The following is a 26285-nucleotide window of genomic DNA, read 5'->3' as shown; positions in this document are numbered from 1 at the left end:
GGTTTAGACTACAGCTGTTGAGGTATATCAGGAAAGTTGATGACCATACACACTGTCCAAACTGGTTGGGGATGGGGGGGGTGGTGTTTCTATTAATGCTCACAGTGAGTCAAGCTATAAGGCTGCCCACTTATCATGTTACAGCTAGGTGGGCGTGCATGTGTCAAGGATTCCCGGAACTCAATAAATTGAGAAAAGAAAATCCCCCCCATATTGTTCTGTAATGTTGCTCTTTTATACTCTTGTGAGGATTTCCTTTTTATTTTTAGCGTGATTTTTATTAATAGAATTATGTACTATACCAAGGTAATTTGTAGTAATGCTGCACTCCTCATTCCAGTGTAGAAACTTACTTGAGCCATTTGGTAATTACCAGGGTTGGGGTTCACATAAGATGACTCCCAGTTACAGGACATCAACCTGTAAATACTGAAAAATAATGTTGTCATAATAAATATACAAACCGACAAATAAATAAAGTCTTGGATATTCATGTGCACAGACCAGTTTTTATTACATTAAATCATTTAATACTTCTGTTGCTTTCTTCTGTCTAGGTGAACTTCACTCCATGTTCAGAGCAGGACAACTAGCTGTTAAATCTAACTGTAAACTATTTATAAAGAGAAATAAACAGCCGCTGTCTTTCTCTTGACAAGCAGGTTAACTGCCGCTTCCCCGGAGACGTTTGTGTATCTTTCAACATACTGTATCAACCTACCTTCGCTATTGAAAACAGCTCAGTTCTGCATTAGGACTTCAGGACATGAATTTACTTTAAATCATTTGAGACCCCTACAAACTTGAATTGGAGAAGTGAGTATGGAAAATGGATGGATGGATGGATGGATGGATGGATGCAGCATTTCTCTGCGATGGACTGGCATCCCAAACAGGGTGCAACCCAGCCTTGTGGCCTCTGCTGCTTGCTGTAGGCTGCAGGCCTCCTGTGAGTCCGACCAGGTTTAGGGTTGGAAGCTGGATCAATGGATGGATGGAAGAAAAAAATCTTGATCTGGAGAACCCAGATGCTGATGGTGATAATTTTGATATTATTTAATTTCTCAGGAATTACAGCGGTGGTGCAAATAGCTCTACTTTCAAACATAATATTTAATATTTAATCCAATCTCATGAGCTCTTTACACACATATAAACATATCTGGGATGTTTCATCCACGTCAAAAAAAATCTAATCTTGAATTTATGGGGGATGAAATTGTTGCCAAATGTTGCCAACTGCTGAGGATGTGTTTGGCATGTGGAGGTCAGAGGGCTGGTACAGACCCTGGGAGCCCCTTGCTCTTCTTATCTGCCACCTTTCTGTCTTCTCATAAAACTCCCAGTACCCGTGCCGTCTCCTATAAACCGTCAGCACTGTCCCATTTTCCGCATGCCTCTGACCCACCTATTCCCATGGAAATCTCCTCGCAGCCGTCCCACCTTCAGCAACAGAGACGCGAAGATCTGCGGCGGCTTTAAGTGCAGCACTAAAAAGCGTGAACCTCCACGGCCTGCAAGCACAACCTCCATACGCCAGACGGAGACAAACAGTGTGGCATCGTCACCGACAGACTGACTGATGCGCAGCTCTGCTACAGATGTTTCTATATGGAGGCTGACACTCCGCAGTCACGATCGTTTTTTCATGGGTGGTGGGCAAGGAATCATAAAAATGCATCAGACATAATGGCCACCGAAATGGAGCTCAACAGTCTGGAATCATGACCCTTATCCATGCTCAATATTAAAAACCACCCCCTCTTACTGAAGTGTGCTACATTTCACAGTACTTAATCACACACTAATAACACTTTATCAGTGTTATATAGTGCATGGTTTCACACACAAGCCTGGCTCTTGGGTTCAGAGAGTCTGGGATAATTGCATCCATTTGGGTAAAATCTGGGCTGCAAGCTCACCATTTGCTCACTGTGTCTGACTGTCATTGTCATGCTCTCAGAAGGGTGCACTCCCTCCACGATAGTCATTCTTCTGTGCCAATGACCTCAACAGCTTTAGCATCTGTGCCTAACATTCTGAGCCAGCCACGCATCTGCCTTCCAATGCCGTGACCCTGTCGTCTCACTGGTCGAAGTGTGTTTCTGCCCAGCATTGTTATAAGAGCCGCTACAAGCTCTATAACAATGCTTTGGCCAGCTTATCTAACAATTTTGGTAAGATGTGTTCCCTAGAGAACATACTGGTGAGTGGGTGTGTTACAGTATATCAAGTGTTTGGCTACAAGAAGAAAAAAAGTATGAGAGCGGTCAGAGGGCTTCTTTGTGTTTGCTACGCAATCTGACTGTTTAATTCAAGTAATCACGGGGGCCTGGTGTTGTTATTGCCACTGCTGAACCACAGAAAAGAACATAGCGGCTCTCAAATCATTTCAATCAGCTTCATCACTCGATTTTTTTTCACAGTTTTCATCCTACAGTTAGTATTTTCTCCAAAATAGCTGCTGATCTTGCCAATGGTAGCTAGAGAAGTCTCTACTGAGCGGGGATTGGGAACAGCTAGATTGATAAATGTACTAGTAATGAATTCAAACTAATTCTTTTGAAAATTGAGCTCCCTGGCACTTTGAGCGATTGATGTGTAGTTAGTGAGCATGTTGTTATGATTATATTAATTCAATGACATCAGCCGTAGTAATGCTGGTTTATAAACAAGGAGAAAGAACAATTATTACAAAACTAGTCAGCGTGGAATAAAGAATCTTGCCTTAAGGCATCACCTCTGTGCATAATATTGTTTACCTAATTACCTGGGTCTTTCACCTCCCTTCTGTTTGTTTTATCATTTTTAAATATTCACAGTCAAAAGAGAAAAATTATGCACATTTCAGTACAGTTGTGATCTGGAGGAATTATATTCCTTTGAGGTGTCTGGAAGATATATTAGGATATTTTCTTTGAAATAAGAGAAAATACATTTTAATTCATATATTCCAAATATTAACTTAGTGCTTGAAGGTAACATTAATTGGTGTCTAATTTTACATGGAGCCTTACAGATTTCATTGTTTGCTTTTCGTATCTATGCATTTTTCAGTAACAACATAATACAAGCTAAACGGAATCGCACCCCTAAGGCTGTTTTCAGTCACACAGCTGTCTCATAAAATAGGTTTGTCACCCTGCATTCACCACTATCAACGCCATAGATTGTGAGTGTGGAGCATGTGCCCTCTATGATTTGTGTAGATGATCTACAGAATGTCATACACTGGAACTTATTAAAGCTTAACAGACCATACTTCCCAGGTAGAGAAAACAGAAGAAATGACAATGAATTAATGTATTCTGTCATGTTGGATAATAGCTAATACATGCATCCTTATAAGTACTGCTATCTATTTTACAATTTCATTAGATTTAGACAAATATATGATTTACGAATTATTTCCGAAGTAAGATGAATTTCTCTGTTTTAAGTAAATGCACATGCAGTGCGAGGTGTTATTCTCTCTAAATTTAGGCACACAATCTTGTTAATTTGTTTTCATGTCATAACAGACCCTTATAATACAGCTCAGCAGCTTGTTTTGAGCATTTATCATAATGCTTCCGTTTTACATTATTTATCACCGATAAAACATCAGCCAAACCCTAGATATGTGTATCTCATGTATTCTTCTCTGTAATATGGAACTGGTGCATGTGTGAGTGGATGGTGTGTGAGTGTGCCCTGCGATGGGCTGGCCCCCCATCCTGGGTTGTTCCCCGCCTCGTGCCCGTAGCTTCTGGGATTGGCTCCGGACCCCCCATGACCCAGAAGGATAAGCGAGTTGGAAAATGGATGGATGGATGGAATATGGAACTGAGTTCATGATGAAGTGTAAATCAAATATTTGCAGCTACGCTAATTGCTAATATGACCGAAGAAGAAAACAATAACGAATAATTAAAATAACCTGCGGACGTGACAGCAACATGTAACATTACACAAGCAGTGTACATATTGCTGTAAATATTGTGTATTTCCTTTATCGTATGATGTCACCCTTTGTAGTTCAAGCCTAGGACTAAATATCCTATAGCAAACTTAAATGGATACAACGATAAATTTTGTTTTTGTAACTAGCTTGTTTTCCAACAAGTACACATAAAGCTACCATTACTTCTACCATTACCTTTTTCCAGAAATGCACTTTATGATTTAAATCATCCTTTATTCGCTTTATTTGGTTAGCAGGCTGGTGTGAGATTTTCAATTTCGAGACAAGTCTGCGCATGCATTTACATGTATGTAAGTTTTATTACCTTGCAAGTAGTTTGTAGGGTCTGCAAACTATCCCAACGCTTTTGATGTAGCTAATCTTACGTTTATAATGGCATACTATACATTTGCTGTGAGATTTCTTGCATCAGCGTGAGTCAAAAAACGTGAGTGTCACGCCAGATGAGTGAGCTGCATCGCACTTGGTTTTTATTTTCATATTTATTACGTTGGATCTTATCTGTAGGTATTTGTATTGGTCTTTCCTAAAGGTCAGTTCAGCGTGCTTTAGCTTGCCAGCTATTTATTTGGTTTTGTTTTATGCTTAAGTTTTGGATATTAGTCGCAATACTATTCTATTAACTAAAAAGTGATTAGATGTGTGAGTGTGTGCAGTGCGACAGACTGGCACCCCATACAGGGTGTCCCCTGTCTTCTGGCCCAAGCTGGCTGGGGTAGGCTCCAGACCCCCCCTCCTCCAGTGACTGTCTACTGGATAAGCAGCTGGAAGATGTATGTTTATGAAGAAGAGTCTTTGGCTAGCATAAGCCTACAGGACCTGGTGTAAATAATGGTATTACCCTGCTACCCCCTGGTATGCCCCTGTATGGCTCATTTTCTTCACATGATGAGGACACCAGGGATAAACAGGGCCCGGTTTATAGGATGTCACTGTGACTCGATGCACCGTGTCGCACACCTCACCTCTCTTTCCTTGTCTGCCACAGTAGTGTCAGGAGGCTGTTCTCCGGATCCTTCCCCCGAAGTCATCTTGCGCTGATCAAAGTGATTTCATCATCCTGCTTTCTAAAAGCCAGCGAGAAGCCAGTAATAAAGTCTACCAGCGAGTAATCAGCGCAGTGTTCTTTCCTGAGACGGGAAGTGCAGGCGGCGTGTCGGGTGGGCTCGTGTAATTGTTGCTGTCTGTTTGTAACGATGTCATATTTATTGGGGACAACAGCATTGTCTGGGGCTGGCATGGTGGATGATGGCGGAGTATCTGAGCGGCGTCTCGATCCCAGGCTCTGGCTGGCAGGTCGCTCTGTTCTCCACGCAGCCAAGCAGGAGACGGGAGAGTGCGTCTCCGTGCTATGCGCTGCTGGTCACATGATCCCTGTGGTCACATGATGCCCGTCAGGAAAGCCTCTCCTAGGATCAATGGTAACTCCATCACAACAGAGCAACATGAGATCCATTATCTTAACACACACTCAAACCCTTTATAGTGCTACAAAGACCAACCTGTCTTTTGTATACTATTGAGTGGCATTGGGGGAATAGAAGGACATCTCAGTGATAAGGGCGTCCTGTCCATATGTGTCTTTCATTCTTATGTAGTTAAGAATTCCATTTAAGATCTTCAAACTGACCAATCAGACTCTTTCCCCCAGAGTCCCCCCCCCCCCCAACCTTAACCCTAAGCTTGTTGCTGTGAATATGCAATAATTGTTACCTTTAGTCAAAAAACTGACATGAACTGGTGGAATGACCTGGCATCTCATCCATGGTGTTTCCTGTTTGGTGGGTGGATGGATGGATGACTTTGATCAGACCAAGTTCCTGCTTGTTTAGGCAGTGTGAGTGTTAGGTTGTTCATTTTTACTTAATGGATGTTTACACAGTCTGGTCTTGTAGAGAAAGTGTCTTTGAATAGAACTATGGCTAATACCTACTATTCTGCATTTAATTTAATGAAAATTAGAATTAAGAATCAAACAGAAAAGGCTCCTGACATAATGATAGCTGTGACATTTATTCATAGAGTGAAGTAATAATTTATTCTGGGATTACCATTAGAGCCTTTCAGAATGACAAAACTCCATGAGTCCCCAATTCATCATCTAGGTATAGTACTGATACCTCAAAGGAAATCTTCCCCATCAAAACCTGACCTCAAGAGTCCTGTCTCATATATTGCTTAATAAACGTTTTTTTATTATTATTTTTTTAAACAGGTGAATGTCTTAATATCATAAACATGTAGTCCTGCAGGAACAAGAACAAACCTCTTATTCCAAAGCACAATTTGTCAAAAGAAAAAGAATCTTGATTCATTGGCTATACCTTCATTCTAAATGGAATTAAGACAGAAAATAATTTATCCATCAATATAGCAAACAAAATTGCAGATGATCCAATTGCATTTCAATACATCAAAACAATTGTCCTGTGCTGTGTGCGATTGGTTCCAGGCCTTAACACCATGATCCTGAGAAGGATTAGTGCTTAGACCTTGGATGGATGGATGGATGGATGATAACGGATATGAATGTGATTTTATTTTCTGAGATTCAAGTGATAGTGATTATTTGATTTGGCACAGACAGAGAAAGGTACATAATAACTAATTAACCTTAATTATTTTTAACGTATTGCGTGTTTTTCTGTACGGCTCAACGAGACTAAAAAGAACACTGTGATATTTAGGAGTTGAAAATTAACTATATAGCCTAATGTAGAACTTATTTGCCTTTAACTTATTAACCTTTAATTTAACTCTACCAACAGAGTCTGTCGAATAACTTGATGTTGCCGAGAGTTGTGCCAACAGACACAAAGCAGTGCCGACAAATCACATAAAATACAAAATACTTACAATGGCATCCGAATGGCTTTTCGTGACCAGTTCTTGTTTGCCTTTCACCTTGGGGGTGGAGTGATGGTTCTGAGGCTAGAGATCTGTGCCAGTAACTGGAAGGTTGATGGTTCAAATCCCATTAATGCTCAGAGTAATTCTACTCCATTGGGCCCTTGAGCAAGGCCCTTAACCTGCAATTGCTTCATCCTGGGTATGATGTTAATCTACATCCAGCCCTATAAGGAAGTCTTCCAACTTACAGGGGAAAAATGTGGGAGTTGGTGGCAGGATCGGCACTCCAGCAACTGGAAAAAAACCTCACACTGGTCCATTCAGACTGGTGTGGTGCTGAAGGATCACCCACCACATGGCTGCACTCAGATTCTCACCCCTGAGGTGGTTTGTCATGTTAGTGCAATATATCAATGGCTTGAACCCAGCAGACTATTGTGGTCCTTGCATGTGATGATTGCATATACATGAAATGCCATGTTGATATTTATCAGGGTTGATCTCTCACGCATTTGGCATGACATTCACACTTCCTGACTTTCACGCTCACGCAAGAAATCGGCAAATTGATATCATTCCATAATAAGCTGCATCAAAAGCGTTGGTGTTTGCAAACCCTACAGACTATTTCCAAGTTAACAAAACCGTTACATACACGTAAATGCGTGTGCAGACTTGTCTCGAATTGAAAATCTCATGCCAGCCAGCTGAGCAGTGTTGGTATTAGCATTGCACATTGTACAAGCCTAGCATACAGTATAGTGATGTCCGATGCCGATGCCAATAGCCTTTGCGAACAGCATGTGTTGTATACTGTATGTCGTGACTTTGGTGTTGGTTTTATCCTTTACTTAAAGCATTTTAGACAATATGTTTGCAAATTTCTGAAGGTACTCAAGATTTTATCAGGTTTTTGGAGGCTCACCGTTCGTATGTATTTAAAACGCTAAAACCTGCTTACGTCATTGTTCTCCGTCTTAATTACTCCTGAGGCAATCGACATACATTCACTCGGAGGTGACGAATACTTTAATTAAAATAAGATTTTAATAAACACACAGTTTTATTAAAAGTAACTGAACAAAAGGCGCTTTTCCACCGGACTTTTTGGTACCTTCCTTTTTCCATTGACTTCCGGCCAAGTACCAGTACCAAAAGATGCGGTACCAAAAGTGCAAACCAGCTGGGGTACTTCTTTGGTACTTCGGTACTTGCAGGAGCTTTCTTTGTCGGTTGGTTATACAAATGCCTCTGAAACAAAAGACAAATGCTGCCTTGAAATCAGTCACGAACTCGCAAAACAATGACAAATTAAGTAAAAAAAAAAAAGAATTGCGATCTGGTTGGAAGGACAGTTACAACAAAAAGAACAGAATGGCATGATAAGAAATTTTTAACGTTTTTTGTTTAATATACCAGGACAGCGCGTATTTAGGGTTAGCATGCTGTCCTAGCGATGTCATTTGGTTAAAATATTGGGGCATTTATAAAGCAAAAAGGAGTTAATACATTTCTCACAAACCCGTCTAGGAGTGATTTAAACAGCATGGATGAAACCACAAGGATGAAATCATGTGCCCCCACCGATTCCTTGAATGGAACGTTCGATTAATTTAAACGAACAGTTCGACAGAATCAGTTCTGTGAATTGAATCAAACTTCCCATCACTAGTACAGTGGGTAACGTTGTTGTCACACAATGCCGTTTTTGTGTGAGTGGATTTTGCATGTTCACCCTGTATGTGGGCGATTTGCTTATACTGCCTGAAACACATTAAATTTAAGTGAATTGCAATGCCTAAATTGACCATATGTGTGACTGAGTGTGCACCCTGCAATGTGTGGTTGGCTCCTGCCTTACGCCAGTCGCAATGTATATATTCTATTCTATTTTATTCTATAAACAATTTCTTGGTGAATCGTCAGATTAATCTGTAGATTACTCGATTAATAATATAATCGAAAGTCACAGCCCTGAATATGGTACACATGAAAACAGTTTTTTAACTGTTATTTTGATTTATGAGCCTGATCTTGTGTTCATACAACCTTTCTCTTCTGTGAGACTTAACACTTAAATGGACAAGAACAGAGTGAAAGTAATTTGATGTAATTGAATTCAGTCTATGTGTACTTTACATTTTTATGTCTGCACTGTGTTGGTATACAAACACATCTGGTGGCACCCTATTCTGCCTCCTTTTGTTCCTTCCACATAGAATTGCCTACATTTGTGGTTGCTTGGCCTTTTCACTGCTAAATCTGCTCGAACCACAATCCTAAAATTGGCCAAAACTGTGTTCGATGATTGATTTTAACATGACTGGGACTAACTGCTAATTGCTTCATCCGCGTGGATGCACCAGTATCTATATATCTATGTCCTCCGATGGCTGTTTTCCAGTGATTACTTCAAAAATTTGTTATTGATGCTGAACAGATGTGGGAAAAAAACATTTTCACTAGAGAACACAACTTAAAATCGAATGTCAGTTCATGAAGATGACAATTGATATTGCAGTAGCATAAAAACCTGATGAACTACGCCTCTTAAAATAGACCAAACAGGTTATATACCTTTCAAAGTCTGCAGAGGTTTTGGACGTTTTCATAGATGCCCAGAGATAGCAATTTTATTTATTTATTTGTGTCAAATTTTAACATGACACAAACAGTTTGAAATTTCATCTACATTTGAAGAATTCCAAATATATTTTTCTCTTGATAACAGTAGAAGATACCAAAAAGTATCTTGTCTATATCATCTGTCTATATTCCGCTCTATTGTGTGTCTGTATTCCTCTCTTTTAAGTATAGACGCTCCTCTACTTACAAACTTTCAACTTACGAATTTTCAGACATACGAACAAAGAGGACTGTAAGTCCAAATTGTGTTCGTTGGGCTCCCGTTTCCTGTCCGCAACATCTAATTTTTTTCTGCATGTCAATTCTGCCTAGTACGACTTCTGGCCGCTACTCCCACCGCGCAGCAGGGTAGTGTATGTACTCCTAGCATCCTAGTTCTTTGTACTTGCGTATACCCTTAAAATTATGCTGAATAACGACTTACAAACATTTCAAGTTACGAACGGCCGTTCGGAAAGTAACTCATTCGTAAGTAGAGGAGCGTCTGTACTTTCATGATTGAGACAACAGTAAGTTTTACTCAAGATAAACCCCATAACAGACAAAATTGATACAGGTTTAAACAATGAACTTGCAGAGGTTTGAAGCAGAGGTTCACCCTTTAAAGCTGAGGTATCCAAACTTTGTCCATAAACTTCCTATCACTAATTACTGTAATTCGCACATTGAAAATCCCATTAATTAATAGATTCGAATGCCTGGTAAAACAAGGCATTGCATGTAAATGCAAAACAGTAGCAACAGAAAGAGATCAGGTGCAAGTGGTGGTTGTTATGGTGTCTGTACCTGCGTTTCCTCCACACCGTTAGCAGTGTGGGTGCCAGGGGTGTCTACTGTATATATGTCTCAGTTCACCACTGACATCCCTGTCAGTGGGTCTGCCCCTCGACTTTCTGATGTGGAAATGCGCTGGCTTGTGTAGGTGGGACCAAAGGCAGACACACAGCAAGGTTTCACTTTGCTTCTGCTCAGGCTGCCACCTTTTACAGCAGATCTGTCCATAGTCACCTGGTGATTATTTTCAATTCATTTATGATATGAGGTAAATTGTGTTCTCATACAATGCAGGCGAGGACTCATTTAAGTCATGTAAGCAGCAATGTACTTTTTTTCCAGTAGAGACTGTGGCTATTAAAAATTACTGTTTGTTTCGTGTGACTGAATTAATTTCACTTGCATCGTTTATGCTCACAGCAGCGCAGTGACTTTGCGGGTGGCCCTGTTGTCTCACAGCCCAGGGTGGCGGGTTCAACTCTGTGCGTGGAGTTTGCATGTTTCCCCTGTTTACATGCGATGCATTCCTTAGTGCATTTGAAATGCCCATAGTGTGTGTGTGCCTCATGGGATGGACAGGGTAGCTCTCTCCCTTCTGCGCTGGATGGATGGATGTTTGTAGCTGCCTGTCTAATAACATCACCTTCCACCTGCACCTGGATCTTCCAGATTCACATGCATGTTTATATACATCAGTTGTAACACTGTATTATACTCTACTCCTACTTATCTATCTTATGTACTGTTGTATTATGTTGCTGTGACACTACAGTGAGGGACTAGGGACATGCATGCTTTGTATTTATGAGCCCTCCCCCTCACTGCAAACTCTCCGTTAAATCAACATAAGTGCTTATCAGGATGCATTCCCCAAGATTAGAAGTCCATCCTCCAGTGTCATGGCTGAGCATGTTCCTTTGGGAAGGAGAGACGGGCCCATCATTGAAATAGCCCTGGCCAATAATATTCCATTAAATGTTATTAAATTACCCCTCCCCCCCGCCCAACTTCTTCCATCCATCCATCTTCAGTCTACTTGTCCGCGTCTTTGGCCAGTCCTCTCCCCATAGAACAGCATCCATCTCGCCACTTAAAATGCGGGTTCACTGCACAGAGACATGTTGGAATGTGTGAAATGTCCTTGTGTGTGATAATGGCTCAGGCCAGCTGGAACTGGTTCAACAACAATGTAAAACTCTTTGGAAAGTTGTCTTCATGTAAAAACCCATTCTATTCAAAATCATTATCTCTAAACGGTACACTGCATAAATGTGAAGCAAAAAATAATAAGCTGACTTTCACTACGATACTCGGTTTGTCCAAAATAGGTTGGTGAGTTATCCATCCATCCATCCATCCATCATAAAAAAGTTGCCTAAGATATTGATTTAATGATCCATGAAGTAATTGCCTTTTATTTCATGATTGCTCTCTTCACACTCAGAAACAACAAATTAGATTACAGTCAAAGTTACATGTACAGCATAACAAAAGATAAAAGGAAAACCGGTCTGACAATGTAACAATAAAGACAACAGAGTGAGAAACATGCCCCTGATTTCATCTTTTAGTAAACTGTAACAGAGATAAAACTGGTTTAAAAAAATTAAAAATACAACATTAAAACAAACCAAGCTCAAAAGAAATTAATACTTTATGTAACTGCTTTAGCTTCAGTTAAATACATATGACTTATTTAGGTATTTTACATGTTACTACAGAATCCATGGATGAAAGCTACTGTATCCTCTCAAAACATTTGACTATCCATCTATGGCACAAAATTTGAGAAGACCCATATCAATGTGTTAGCATTTACTCCTACTCTACTCTACAGTACAAACAGTAAAATATAGTTTTCTCTCTTCTCAAGGAGTGTATAAAATGGGGGTATTGGTATCTGACGTCTTGAAACATCACATCTAAAAAAAAAAAAAAACGGTATGGCCATCGTGGTGTTTTTGCTTTGAGTGACCTCCATGTGGCCGCTGATTTTGTGTAAACGAGCGGCTAGCTAGCGAGATCCTTGAGGGTGACCGTTGACGCCCTTGGGTGGGAAGATACTCCGTACGCCCCGAGATCACCGAGGTGATGGGCTCCATTGTCTGCTGGCGAAGCAATTCGTGAAGCAGATGTGAGCTGGGAAGCATACCCATATTTGGCCGCAATCCAGACTCCCGCCCTCAACCTTTGTGAGCCCCCCCCCCCCCTGAGGGATTGTTATGATGGGACTTTGGAGCCATCCATTACAACCAACACATCAACAAACAGAAGGGCCATATGGATTCTGCCATGAGCTTCTGTGTAGGTGAAAAATGGGCTGTGCTCCACAGGCTCGGGTAACATTTTGATGTCCTCCTGAAGTGCGGCCGGTGGTTGGCCCATTCGGGACGAGGGCGAAGGCTCTGTCATGTGTCCCTCCCCGCCCCCCAGTGGCAGCCGTAATCTCATCATCCTTGATCTCCTTGGTCTTCCACTCCAGATTCTACGGTATTCACCTCCTCCATCCATTTTTTTCCCCCTATGAAGACAATTGATCTTAAACACACAAGCGAAGTTGAGGAAGACGTAAAGGCCCAGCCACTGACGAGAGCCGGACCAGAGCAAGGGATCATTCCCCAGGAGTCCACATTTAACTCACATCTAGGTAAATGTCATCCATAAAAAAATGGAATATAAGTTCAAAGTGAGTGTGACTGGAGGGGAGGAGGCCTGTCGGTACGGTGAGTCTTCTCAGGTAATCACTGATGTTCCTACCCTCCTTCTCAGCCTCTCCCACGTGCCAGATGAAGAGGTGCTCAAACGGACTTTTTGGGTGGCTTATGTACTTTCCCCTCCATGGACGGGACTGAAGGCCTCTGTGAGCATGCGGGATGGGCCCCGCGCGGAGTTTTCTGGGATGCGGGGGTGACAGGGACAAGGCCACATTTGTGCGCGGCTGACAGAGCGCCCTTCAGAGGCCAGCTGTGGATTGGTGGCCTGTAAAGATCTGCTGAACGGGGGCTGTACCGGTGCTATGGCAGGCGGCCAGAGTGCCGCATCTCAGAATGAGTCATTAACAGAAAGAGCCCAGCTGAGCACACATACGCACACGCACTCGCAAAATCACCCTCGCTTTAACTGACTTCCACCTCAGAGTCACACAGAGATCTTCCCAGCTGTGTAAAGGTATTATTCTCAAAGATGCTACCAAAACAATCCAAGCCTGGCCTAATGGTTCCTGCCTTGGCAGGGGATCACGGTCCCTCCAATGGTTACATTAAAGGTTGCTATAGCAACCGCTCACATCAATGGTTTCATTGAATACAAAATCCAAATAGATGTTTGTTTTTTTTTTTGCCCTAAAACTAAACCAGTAATATAATTACCGCTCCAAAGAACGGCAAACACTCTCTGCTTAGTCGCTAATGAAAATGAGAGACAAAGAGGCAATGCATGCTTATGGATGTAATACAAAAAAAACATAAGGGAAATTATACTTTTTTTATTTACACAGCAGTATATTATTAACCATCAGAAATGGTTGTTACTATTACAATTATAATTACCATGTTGATCGAAAACATTCATTCTCAGCACTTCCTGAACTGATCACCATTATTACCGTTTGCCAAATTAAGAGGAATTTCACTCGCTACACAGTCGATACTCATTCATATTTTTTTGAATTGCCACATCATTATTTAGTCTCCCAGATCAACATCAGCAGCAGGGTTACCACGGTAAACACCATGAAGTTCCGGCTATCCCAAGCTTGAACGTCAGTGATTAGCTTCTGAGTGTGATTTTAGGCCTGGAATATTAGAAGCAAATCCTGTGACTGTCAGCTTGTTAGTAACTATGTCCTTCTTAGCTAATGGTTAATTTTAAGCTTGTAACCTGATGCTGTAACGTCCGGTTATGCGGGAGACAGACGCTAAATTCAACACGCAAAGCTCCCTGGCTTTTCCGGAAAACGACCTAATCGGAAAGGATACACAACAAAAAACAAAACGGTGCCCCTGCATTAAATATAATACTGCCGGTGAATGTTTCTGAAGATTTAAGACTTTTTTTAAGTATCATTGCAACCTCCCTGAGCACAAATTCATATTTGTATGAGAGAGACGTTTACCCCAATCAGAATTACGAAACATCGATACGCATGTGTACAAAACAAGAGGAGTGAATCCGTACTTTTCTGAGTGACACACACATGACTGAAACTCAGAGACTGATACAAACTCCTGCGCTTTTTTCCCCCCCCCCAATAACAGAATGCTAAGAAATGTTCCTAAATGCTTACAGCGTTCACAGGTACACAACACAAAGACCCCGCGAGGAGTCAAAAACGCTTTGCTGTTGGCGCTAAGCGGAAGATAGCACCAATTTGTGGTTCGCAAAGATAAATACCGTCAAACATTTTGTCTGTTTTATATATATGTATAATATGTGTATGTGTGTACATGAATGTTAATCAGACAATTAACGCACAACTGCTGTGACCAAATGAAATAATAAAAAATTGAAAATAATGGCATTCTGCTGTTTTTTTTACTCCAGTATATCAAAAAGTATTGCTACTGGTCTGGTTTTCCTACTTGTTCTGAATAAAAGTAACGGTATTCGTTGCTCCAAAGTGCTTTCTGGAAGCAAGGGGGAGTGTCTGCTAGCTTCTGCTCTACTTCCGAGGGGCCATCCTTGCATCTCCGGCCCAATCCCCTGACCGACTTGTTTTTTTTTGATGCTTTAACTCCCTGCCACCTGTACCGTTTGCCAGGAAAAAGCCCCACCTGCATCATAGTGACACCTATGGGTCACGGCGCCCATAGCAGTTCGTCTCGGCTCTTCCAGCGCTCTCACCCAGCTTCGCCACCTCGGAACAGGCTGCTATAGCAACGCCACTGCGAAGGAGCAGCCTCATACCGGCGTCGTCCTCCTGTTGATGCTCTCCTTGAGGTCCTTGGAGAAGCAGTTGTGGATCTGCAGGAAGCCCGCGTCGTGGTCTGGGCTGTACGCCGATGCCGTGCCTGATTTGAGCGGGTCCCTGCTCAGGGTAAACATGGAAATCTCGCCCATGGGCATGGAGCTGACCATCTTCAGGCCAACCGGGGAGGCATCCCGAGATGGGTCGGTGGAGCGGGAGCTGGAGCGGGACCGCCGCCGGCGGTAGCGGTAGCTTGGCATGCGGGCGTAGGGCGAGGAGGACGAGGTAGTCCTGATGAACTGCCGCTGCACCTTGCTGCGCATCTCCTTGTTCTTCTCGATGTAGATGTTGACGGCCAGGACTCCGACGGACTCGGCCACGATGAAGGACAGAGCCCCAAAGTAGAAGGACCAGCCGTAATTATACGAGGACTTTTTATCCTCATCTTTCTTGTCACTGGGGTCTCCGGCGTTACTGGAGATGTAAACGATAATGCCGATGATGTTGCTCAGACCTGGAAAAACACGGAGAACCTTTAAGGACGGGTGCAGAGACCGTATCTGCTACGTGTCGCTAACCTTTTATCCTCTCGCGGACGTCTGTGCTAGCCCATGTTTGTCTTATTTACTTGTTCTTTGTCATTAAATATGTTACAATATCAGCTATAGGCATGTTACCAAGAAAAACAGCTACCAATATAGTCTACTCTATCTGTCCAGGTTTATTGCTTAGTTACAGAAATAACGTCCACAATAAAAATGCCCCCCCCCCCCCACCCCGCCCCGAGCTGGCTTACAGCAGCATGTTAGATCTGTGTGTTTGTCCTCTAGGGAGGGGGGAGGGGGGTGTGCGGACACTGGTTCACCTGCCGCCACGAAGAGGATGCCAGCGCTGAGCAGGATGTTGTTCTTGCCACCGTAGATTCGTCCCACCCCCACGCAGAGCCCCCCCAGGAGCAGCAGGATGGCGCTGAGGATGGGGAACACGCTGGAGGCACGCACGATGCCTGCACAGGACACGGCATCGTCACGCCCTGCGCCGACGGACAAGGCGCTCCCGTGCCCACGTGCATTTCCCGAGCATAGATCCAGATCTCCTAAACCAGTGGTTCTCAGTCCTGTTCCACTTCCCCCTCCCAGAATGTTTTCATTCCAACCCACACTGCTTTCAACCTGCCACATTCATTATTAGCCTATTAAGGACCATATAAGCCTGATTAAGGTAGGGTTGGAATGATGACATTCTAGGTGGGGGGCAGGAAAAACATTGAGAACTACTGTCCTAAACCTTGTTGCGTCCTGCCTGCCTGGACTAATGACCCCTTTCCCAAATTTCCAGCGATGGTCCACAGTATCCTCACTCAAACACGCTGCTGGGGGGTGTCAGGGTCAGCGCCCTCCGACCCCGTCCGACCCCATCCGACCCCACCCTCCATGCCCCATTCTTGTTTGGCCAGCAGGTGTCGCTGGCCATCCTGTCCTCCTCCCCGTTTCTAGCCCTTCAGCTCCAGTGTGCCTGAGTCCCTAGCGTGTTTCCCCAGTTCCCCAGACTGCTGCGTGGGTTTGATGCTGGCTTGACACCAGTCTCACCGAGATTTTTGGTCTCTAGTATTTATTTGTTGTCGTCTTATTCTCGAGTTTCCCCAGGTTCACTGTGATTATTTCTGTGTGTTCTTCTTTCTAGTATTTCCTGGTGGTGTGTCCCATAATGCTTACAGTAGATTCTTAGTCTTTAGTGTGTGTCATTTCTCTTATTTCTCTGTGACCTTAGGGTCATTTTGTCCACCTGTTCCTCGTTGCTCCTGTGACAGCCTTGATTGGTTCATTGATTAAGTTACACCTGTTCCATGTTTTCCCTGGATGTCGGTGCTTTCCCTCACTCTGTGCTTTAGCCTTCCACTATGTGTTTTGGTCCTTGTATCCTGTTCCTGGTCTCTGTATTGCCCTGCTCCCTGGTTGTGTTTCCATTATGGGTTTTGTAGCTTGTATTAAATTCTCTTATAGTTTTATGACCCCTCGTGGTCCTTTATTTTGTGGGATTCCCAGTGTTCTGCACCTCCCTTACATAAACCCCTTTTGTGTTGGATCGTCACATCTTTTGCCACCTGCACTATGTCCCGAGTCCGTAGCACGATGCGCAGGGAGGGGGGAGTTTGAACGATTCCAAGGGCCCTGAGTGAACCCCTAAACAATCTGGAACATAATTGGATTGGTCGGGATTTCAGGCCTAATATGATCATGGGACCCAAAATATTCAGTGGCACCCCTGATGATGCACTTGCCGTGTGAGACTGGAATCAGCAACTATTGAAGTCTAAAGCATCCCAAATACATGAAGATGCCAAACATGAGAGAGGAAGTCAACTGCAGATCTCTCATATGTGAGACACCCTCCAGTATATCATACGCACTCTGCCACTCCCCAGTTTATTAAGCCAGGGCTCCTGGCTGGGGGGCTGACCTCATCGCTGTATCCCACGCCCCCCCCTGTCACCCCAACGGACACATTTCTGATGTGTGATTGACGTGCAGGTTTGGGGGGGGGGGGGGATGCACTCACGCAGAAGGTACTCAGAGCTGTCCGTGTCATAGTCGTTGTCCTCTGGGAAATGGTTGATCCGGTAGCAGCTCCCCCTGTTGATTCCTGCGGGGGGGAGAGAGTCACCGCGAGGCGATCAGGTGCTGCATCCCCCACCTCAAGGCGTCCAAACAGCACTGAGCGCTAGCCAGAGCCCCAGAGCCCCGCGGTACCCAGATCAGTCACGCCTCTGCGGGCCCCCCTTAATTACCACTGACTGAGACTGTTACCTCCACGCCACTCTGCGTCTCCTTCCACAGCTCAGATGCTAACCGCAAAAAGCGATATATATCTAAATAGCTATTTGTCTTTACACCCTGTGCTGCAGGTGTGATCCGTGAGCTGTTTCTCAGTGTGCTGAGGCAGTGACTCGATGGGGGCCTTAGTTTAATGTCCCTGAAGGATTCAGCTCTTCATGTGATCTGTAAAACAGGGACACTACGATGCTGAAACACAGACGCGGAGCTGGCCTATGGCTGTGTACTTTCAACCTGTGTTGAAATTGGTGTTCATATGCATGGTGTTAGAGGTGGGCTTAAATGTGGTGCCAGTGCCAGTGCCAGTGCCAGTGCCAGTGCCAGTGCCGGGCCTATGCGCGGTGCTGATCTTTCACATGGTGACAGTGCCGGTCTTACACATGGTGTCTATGGTCACAGTTACAGCTGGAAGCTCAATGGACTGTGGAGGAACACCAGCGCAGGGCAGAGCACCGTTTATGTGAAGTAACCAAACATTTATCAGTTAAGGTGAGGAATGTTTATTTTACCCATTCGTCACATGGTTTAGCTGAATGACAAACAGCTTCCAGGAAACCCGGCACAAGCCAAACGATGTGTTTCAAAGCAGCTGATTACATTTCTCTGAACCTGTCAAATGGATACACAGTTGAGTAAACAACCATGTTCCACAGGGATCTGAACCAATGTCCATGCTGCGCTAGATTTTGTTTTCTATGACCTTAGCGAAGCAATTGTAAGTATGTGATTTAATTTTCAGGCTCGTAGCTCGGAAAGAGGCTCAGAGTGAATGTTAACGGCACAGAGGAGTCAGTCTGCCTCACAGATTATTAGCTGCCGGGATTCGCCATGTCAACGCGGCATCTAATCTCCTGTTATGAAAGGACACAGGTCTGTTTCTGTAGACACACAGCGGAGCCTCTGTGCAATCCTGACAGCCCTGTGTTTTTCAGTGAGAGAAGTATACTGGTCCAGGCATAATTGCCTGATTTACATACACCCACATCCTCACTGTTCGAGCTGGAGCAGGGAAGGTATTAATGTTTACGCTCCGGCAGGTGGGACCAGGCCTTTGGAGCGTTTGTTTACACATGATGTGTGTCGACTTAGACACTGCCGGACCCACTGATAAAATCCCGGCCGGTTCTTACAGGCAGACTCGCATCAAAATAGCGCTCATTCAGGCTGATTGTGGCAACAATGCTGGAATTCAGGGATTAATTATCTGTGTTAGCAGTGGGTGATTCCAAAGAGACTGCTTTCAGGGAAAGTGCGCGCGCGTGTGAAGGGGAGGGGGGTGTTGGTCGCTCTCTGACTCTCATCTGAAGCCCGAAGGAGAGACGCGCTGTGCTGGAGGGAGGTGCGACCGCGGTGTCAGACGGCACGCCGCGCCGAGCGAATGTTTAGGGCAAGGTTGAGAGTGATCGCTTTCAGTTTCTCCTTCCTCTCACGTGGGTCACAGCATGCTTTTAATTGGGCCTGGGGTTTAATCTGGAAGAGCGCGTTAATTAGCATTAAATAGGTCTGGGGAAGTGGAGCGAGAGTGTCCCAGTCTAGACAGCGGTTAAGAAGACTGGGCCCGTTTAGGGACACGGAAGAGCGTGCAGATCCAGCTCCGCTCCGCTCCACCGGGGCCTCCGGGCGCCTTTCATTAGGGTTTGAGCATCTTGGTGTGTTTTCCACCCAAATTTAAGAGAATTATACATTATAGAACCCTTACAGGGAAGTTTGAATACGGAAGTATATTTTTCTCTGGTTTCCCTGAATGACTCAGGGGGTTTCTGTGTCGGAAGTGCAGCGATCTCTTTCCCAGCGTCACGCTTTGCGTTTCTCCAAACCAGTGGCACACAGCCTAGCCAATAAACAAACCAGGGGTAATTAAATAGGGGCCAGAGGGACACTGCTCTGTCCTCCGGAACAAAGCCGTCTCAGCGAACCAATCAGCACACAGATACCGCGACTCCGGTGACCCACAATCCACCATGACATCCTTGCTGCTTAAGATACATATCCATTCATCCTTCTTCCCGAGTTGAACTGACAACGCCTCGCAACCGTTACATGCGATTAGAAGATGGATGGAGGGCTTAAATGACAGCGAGAGCGTCAGTGACATCTGTGACGAGAAGAGTATATTTATCTACTATCAAGTAAATGATTCAGGAAACATTAGCACCTGAGAAAAGTATAGCCCTTTCATTCTTGTCTCATGCTGTTCGCCTCATTCGGCACAAAGTTACAAAGAATTGGTCTATTGGAAGCTGGGTGGGCCTGTCCAGGATGACATCACCCAGAGAAGGGAGGGGCAGGCATCTCCTGTGGCTCTACACACTCCCAGCATTCCTTCTGCTCTACTCTGCTCTGCCTGGCCTGTCCTCATGGGTTGAGGACTTGAATGAGCACATCTGTCACGTTGACAGCACTCCTGGGAGGAGCCTCTGTCGGTCTCAGCGTAGCCTGGACCTGGGATGCTAACCACTGAGATGAGGGCGCCCCCTAGGTGCCCCTGCGTGGGCATGACGCACAGCGGCACGGACAGGCCCTGCCCCTGACCCTCCTGTCTATAGAGCCCCGCGCATCGCTCTACAGCACCTTCTCCATGGCAACCTCCTTTCCGTGCCGGGAATCAGATTCTCAGAATGCCTCCAAGGGTCGACGCTGATGTCTTCATTGTTCTCTAATTTAGACCAACCCCACCTCGTCCTACTGCTAAACCCCACCAGCCCTCATTTCGGGGCCTGTGCTGTTTTACTATCGCAACACAACAGTCAAAAACACCCAAAGCAGAGTTGCTACACACAGAGGGGGGGTGAAACCCTTCATTATTAATGCAGGCTCATCAAGTGGCACGACACAGACAGAACAATCAATTTAAAGCTTAAAAACAAGTCACTGGGAGAAATTGACTCTGGTTTCATCGTCATGTGCTGAGCGGAACATTTATTATTGAGCGTGAAGTACATTTTTCAAAGGATTATCAGGTAAATCTTAAACTGGAGCAACACAACACAGGCTGTGTAATTTTCATAGATGCTCTCAGAGTTTTACGAATCCACAGGCCACTTCACTGTGGGAAGACCCATTTGTTTTTATGGAATGCTAAACAGACAGCCTGTTGTTCTACTGAAGCCTATTTTTTGATACACGCACGTTATGCAGATTTCGCAGGTTGACGCCGCCTAAATTCCAGGTTACAAAGAAAATAAACACCTTGCTGGTCAGGAATCACATTTAACGCAACTTGTTGTGGGTTCAAATCCCTATATACAGCCACGGGAAAAAGTAAGAGACCACTCTATATTTTTAAACGACTCTGCATTCTTAATCCTGGTTTGATTGTGGTTTTGCTGGCAGAAGGCTTTGCTGGGCAGCAAGGTGCTTCCAGGTTCAAAATTACTAAGACAGCAGTGCTCAAGAATAAGGTGAAGCAGGAGGCACCGGGAACAACCAAAAACCAGCCAGGTAGTGGACGAAAGCGAGTTTCTAATGCCAGAGATGACTGTTTACTTAATCGACAATTTCTCATGAATCATAGGATGACATCAAGTGACCTTCAAAAGGAATGGGAAACATTAAGTGCAGGTGTGAAGTGCAGTGATAGAAGACATTGTATCAGGCTACTAGAAGCAAGACTGAAGTCGCATAAAGCCAAAAGTCAAAAGCCCTTTATCAATGAGTTGCAGTGAGAAGAGTCAGGCTGCAGTTTGCAAAAAAATGCATATTACCCACAGACACACACTCATATATTGAGAAATGAGTACAACAAAAAACTGTGCTGTGATTTTCTCCACGGCTGTAGTATCATTTTACCAAGGACAGCAGAGATCACCTTACAGGAGCAATTTCCATAGGAAGTGAACGGGGCGGAAGACCAATGAGCAGCATTTTGCACAGAACAGGGCAGCAGAGGCTAAGCCAACCAGTCATGGCACAGGGCAGCAAAGGCTAAGCCAACCAGTCATGGCACAGGGCAGCAGAGGCTAAGCCAGCCAGTCATGGCACAGGGCAGCGGAGGCTATTCTGGCCAGTCACAGCACAGGGCAGCAAAGGCTAAGCCGCCCAGTCACATCACTGGATAGGGCAGCGGTGGCTAAGCCAACCAGTCATGGCACAGGGCAGTGGAGGGCTAAGCCGGACAGTCACGGCACAGGGCAGCGTAGGCTTAGCGGGACAGTCACGGCACAGGGAAGTGGAGACTATGCCGCCCATTCATGGCACAGGGCAGCGGGGGCTAAGCCGCCCAGTCACGGCACAGCAACATCCTGCTCACAGAAAAAGTTCAGGCACGCGCTGCACACTTATTGTCATTCCCCATCAGTGCTGAGCAGCAACGGAAGTCGGAACGGAAGCTAATTAGAACATCCGTGGCCTTTCTGCTGCCGCATCCTACTGACAGACTAGCATGCCTAGGTCAGCCTGAATCGGCGTGTGTGTGTGTGTGTGTGTGTGCATGTCTGGGGGTGTGCTTTGATAACACAACCAGAGAGAAACTGCTGCCCTTTTGCAGAACTCAAGTGAACTCACACTTCCCCTGGCCATGGCGATGATTTCGGTCTTCCTCGCATATTTGGCATGGCATAAAGGCGGAATTTTTCCCCAGTTGCGCCAAAGACTTTAACTAACACACTGCGGGCGTCACAGCTGTGACAATGTCTGCAGCAATATGGACCGGAAATGATTTCCTTTGTGCGCATCCAAGCACATTGTTTTCAGATCTTAATAAGCTAATGAACCGAAACATGCGATCGCATTGGGCACGCTTCAGTGAAAATGCACAAAGGGCTGTGATATAAAGTTGCAGAAAAAAAAGAACGACATGTTCACGTTTGCATTCTGTTTTGTACCCGGGCCAGACTGATATATTGTGTCACAGTTAAACACACATACCAAATCCCCCCCCTTCATGATATCATGCATAACGTGGGTTTATTCCACGCTAAGTTCAGTATTCTCAAGCAGGACGGTTCCCATCGGCCTGGCCAACCCAGCTGCATGCTGAGAACTTTGGGACCTGCAACTGGAATTCTGCTCACAATTTGCACCAGGGTAAAGGGCATCTTGTGCTTTCTAACAGGTGCGGTTAGAGCTGGTCACCTCTCGTTCCCGTGGATACGAGACCTTAGCAACGTGTCTCGCAGTGTTGAGGCCTCCAGTAAGGGGTGCTTCAGACCCTCCTGTTGCTGATGGTACTGCCTGCCAATGTGCTAAATTAAACCATATTTTCACACCAACTGTTACTCAGCCTTAAAAGGAGAGAAAAGTCACTCGACTAACACTGATGTCTTGTGAGTAAAAACGTTAACGGCTAGCTAAAAAGCCAACTTTCCTTCACAGCTTCTATAATTCTAGGAAGAAACCTGGTGATTTTGGGCACTGAATTCAAAAGACAACATACTTCCTGTTCGGTCACATATGTCCTTCCAAGACTTCTAATTCAGCTGCTTAATAGAATGTTTTATCCTTTTATAGTCGATAAAATCCACTGAAATGAAAAGCAATACATTTCCTGCAAATACGTTCCTGTTTATAGGCAAACCATGGATTTCCATGTTTATGGAAAGTAAATATTTATGAAAAGTAGCTCTTTTGATACATTGGACAATCCAAAAATCTAACAAATACGTCACAAAAACCAACTGCTTCCCAAGCAGGAGAAATGGGAAGTGTTCATTTTCACCGCTGCAGTAATTATTTTAAGTAGCCTAGTCTTTGTGGCAATTGTCTTCACCTTATAAAGCCATTAGTGTGATGTTGAACTTGGAAGTATTTTTATTGACAGTAAGGAAGTGTTTATTTTTATACTTTAGCTAGGCTGCACTCCAGGTGTCAAGAACACCAATGAGTGATGACAGTCTATCAATTCACTGTGATTTCAAGGGACATTTCAAGGAAATAAACACTGTAAACGTGAGGTTGTCTACCTAAGGCGGGCGAGCTAACCAGCGGAATTTGCTATGATTCACATCAGACACAGTCCATGTGGTTCAGGGCGTGAACAGAGCCCGCGCGCCCATCCATCCACCCATCCAGCCATCTGGGAAGGTGTAGCGCTTTTCGGTAGTTTGTTGCTGTTGCCTGTTTACATGAAAACCCAGTGAGCGTCCACAGCGTTTTAGGCGCCTGTCTAGTTGTATTAATACCAATTAGTTTCTTTAAACCGTATTTCTACATGTTGTATTTCTATACATCGGTAATTACAGTTTTACTTCTTGTCGCTAGAATAATACAATGTTAGAAGGAGGGCCACGTCAGGTCATTATAATTCCGGCTGTCTGAGTCCAGCACAGAGGCACGTTAGAAAGGCGAGCCTGTGGACGGCATATACTCATTGTTCCCGAAAAGCTCAGGGCTTCCCTTTCTACAATTTTACCCCAACCATAACCACAAATTAATTTATTGCATTCGGAGCGATATGGACGTGACAGTAACATAATCTGTTAAAAAAAAACCCGAAGAACAACATTACCCAAAAATCACGCAGTACACTGTACTTGTTTAACAATTATTTAACCAAATCCTCGCCCTCGCCAAAAATGAGCTGCTCAGAGCTGCTTATTTCCAGCGAAACTTAGGCTACCGAAACGTTTAAGGAGTAAAACACAATGTATAATAGAAATGAAATAGTCAGGCACCTTTTCGTCAATGTATTTAATTAATCCATTTATCTTCTGCATTCTCTGTTAAAATAAATCACAATAAATAATAATAATAATGTAAGTGACAAATGGAGACCTTATAGAAATACGAATCTTTTGTATTGGTTATTCGCTGTAAAACACATGCATTCAGCATCATTTGTTTCATCCTTCAGTGTAGCTACCTGCCTTGATGTCTTGGGTGAAGCTCATATGCAACACAGAACAAAGACAATGTCCGTTACGGTAAAACACTAAGAAAACGCGCACCTACCACTTCATGCTAATAGCAGTTGCAGTTAACGTTTAAATGATTAGAAAAATTGCAAAAATCTTGTACAGAACTGCACCATTTGAACATTTATTGTTTCCATAGCAATTTCAAAAATTGTAGTTGCCAAGCAACAACATCAAATAGGTTACAATAAAGAGCTGAATGAAGGCGACTTTGTGAAGTCTGTAATAGCCGAGCTTTAGAAAATTTAAATAAAATGAGACTTGACGTATGAGCGTATGGCATTTTGTAAAGGGTATTTTGGTCAATAACAGCAGAAATACCCTCTCGGGTGAGTAGCATTATACTGTAAGTTGTAATCGATAGTACTAACTACTGTATGCACTTTGCGCAAATAAATACGTAATGCAGCCTTTCTCATGGTGTACTGCACGCCATTCGCCATTGTACATGGCTATAGTTCATTCCAGATGGGTTTCTTGGTTTACTTGTTTGCCAGCGTTGCAGCTTAATAGACTCACTCAAGTATAATGCTTCTTGCTGTTAACTTTTGCTTCTCACGGAGCTCTTCAAAGTAAGCCGCAACAGCAAAGAAACCAGATTTTTTTCAGCCCTGTTCTTTCCTGGTCTTTTCATCGTCCCATCCACATAACAGCATATAATAAGAACAACAATACACTGATGTTGTTTCAGCTGGAGATACACAACACTTTAGTACACAAGGTTCATAATACTGATGATTTATAAATGTTATACGTCACACACTGGTCTCCTATGTCTAGATCAGTCTGTTTTAAATATGGTGCCTTTCAGGTAAGCTGGCAGTTACTTTTCTTGTAATTTATGCACTTTTGCAACAATTTTTGCATCTATATTGACTGGTCGTTATCGAGAAAAAAAATGTAAAGAAAGACAGAACGAATGAAATCCAGCAGGTACCTTCAATACAGCAGATCCTCCAGAGTCCGGAGTGCGTGAGATCGCCTTTAGTTTTCTTCGGTTGGGCTTGGGTCTCGTCCGTGGTGGTATTGGTGGCGTTACATATATACGCCCGTGAATAAAGCCAGTAGTCCGTGCCAATAGCGATGGTCATAAGGCTGAATGCCGCAAAAGCTCCCACGGTGGTGAGTAGCATCTGAACCCCACGTTCACACCACGCCATGGCGCCTCATAATAATCCCCGCCTGGTCTAGACACTAAAACTCATCGCCCGTATCTCCTACCCCTAGTTACTGACAAGCCCCTTCTAACATGGCTTTATCATCCTGGGTTAAAAAAAAAACCAATTAGAATATCATCACTTGTTTTGCATGGTAAAACTTTCAGATTCTGCTTGGTTCGCCCAGTGCAGATGCAGGGCGGTTCAGTCCCCTGCGCTTTTGGAAGCACTTTTGCGCGTATTTCTGCGCGTCCGCTTTCTTGATTGACCATTCATTGAGATGTCCACTTATCTCCAGCAAGC

At 44.1% G+C, this 26285-nt stretch overlaps 1 protein-coding gene across 2 annotated transcripts; it reads right to left on the bottom strand.

Moving 5' to 3' along the window:
- Window positions 1-11621: 11621 nt before the first annotated feature.
- On the bottom strand, window positions 11622-26285 carry LOC111848299 (voltage-dependent calcium channel gamma-4 subunit). Of its 2 annotated transcripts, XR_002839278.2 has the most exons (5): window positions 25763-26285; window positions 17700-17783; window positions 16006-16146; window positions 15077-15654; window positions 11622-12755 (listed from the first exon to the last, which is right to left on the bottom strand). XR_002839278.2 is itself a non-coding variant. In XM_023820195.2 (4 exons), the coding sequence occupies exons 1-4, from the start codon at window positions 25983-25985 to the stop codon at window positions 15134-15136; spliced, it is 969 nt and encodes a 322-aa protein (XP_023675963.1). In that variant the 5' UTR covers window positions 25986-26285; the 3' UTR covers window positions 11622-15133. The 2 variants fall into 2 exon arrangements, 1 of the variants encoding a protein (XP_023675963.1); XM_023820195.2 differs by having other exon boundaries at window positions 11622-15654.

This window comes from Paramormyrops kingsleyae, chromosome 5, assembly GCF_048594095.1.
Source record: "Paramormyrops kingsleyae isolate MSU_618 chromosome 5, PKINGS_0.4, whole genome shotgun sequence".
NCBI classification, from domain to species: domain Eukaryota; kingdom Metazoa; phylum Chordata; class Actinopteri; order Osteoglossiformes; family Mormyridae; genus Paramormyrops; species Paramormyrops kingsleyae.
The sequence above is the reverse complement of the archived record's forward strand: the minus strand, read 5'-3'. Positions and strand labels throughout refer to the sequence as shown.

Coding starts and splice junctions, on each gene's coding strand:
- LOC111848299 (XM_023820195.2), bottom strand. CDS start 25,985: ATGGCGTGGTGTGAACGTGGGGTTCAGATGCTACTCACCACCGTGGGA. Junction 17,784..25,762: donor GAGGATCTGCTGTATTGAAG/GTACCTGCTGGA, acceptor TCCCCCCCGCAG/GAATCAACAGGGGGAGCTGC. Junction 16,147..17,699: donor CAGCTCTGAGTACCTTCTGC/GTGAGTGCATCC, acceptor TGTCCTGTGCAG/GCATCGTGCGTGCCTCCAGC.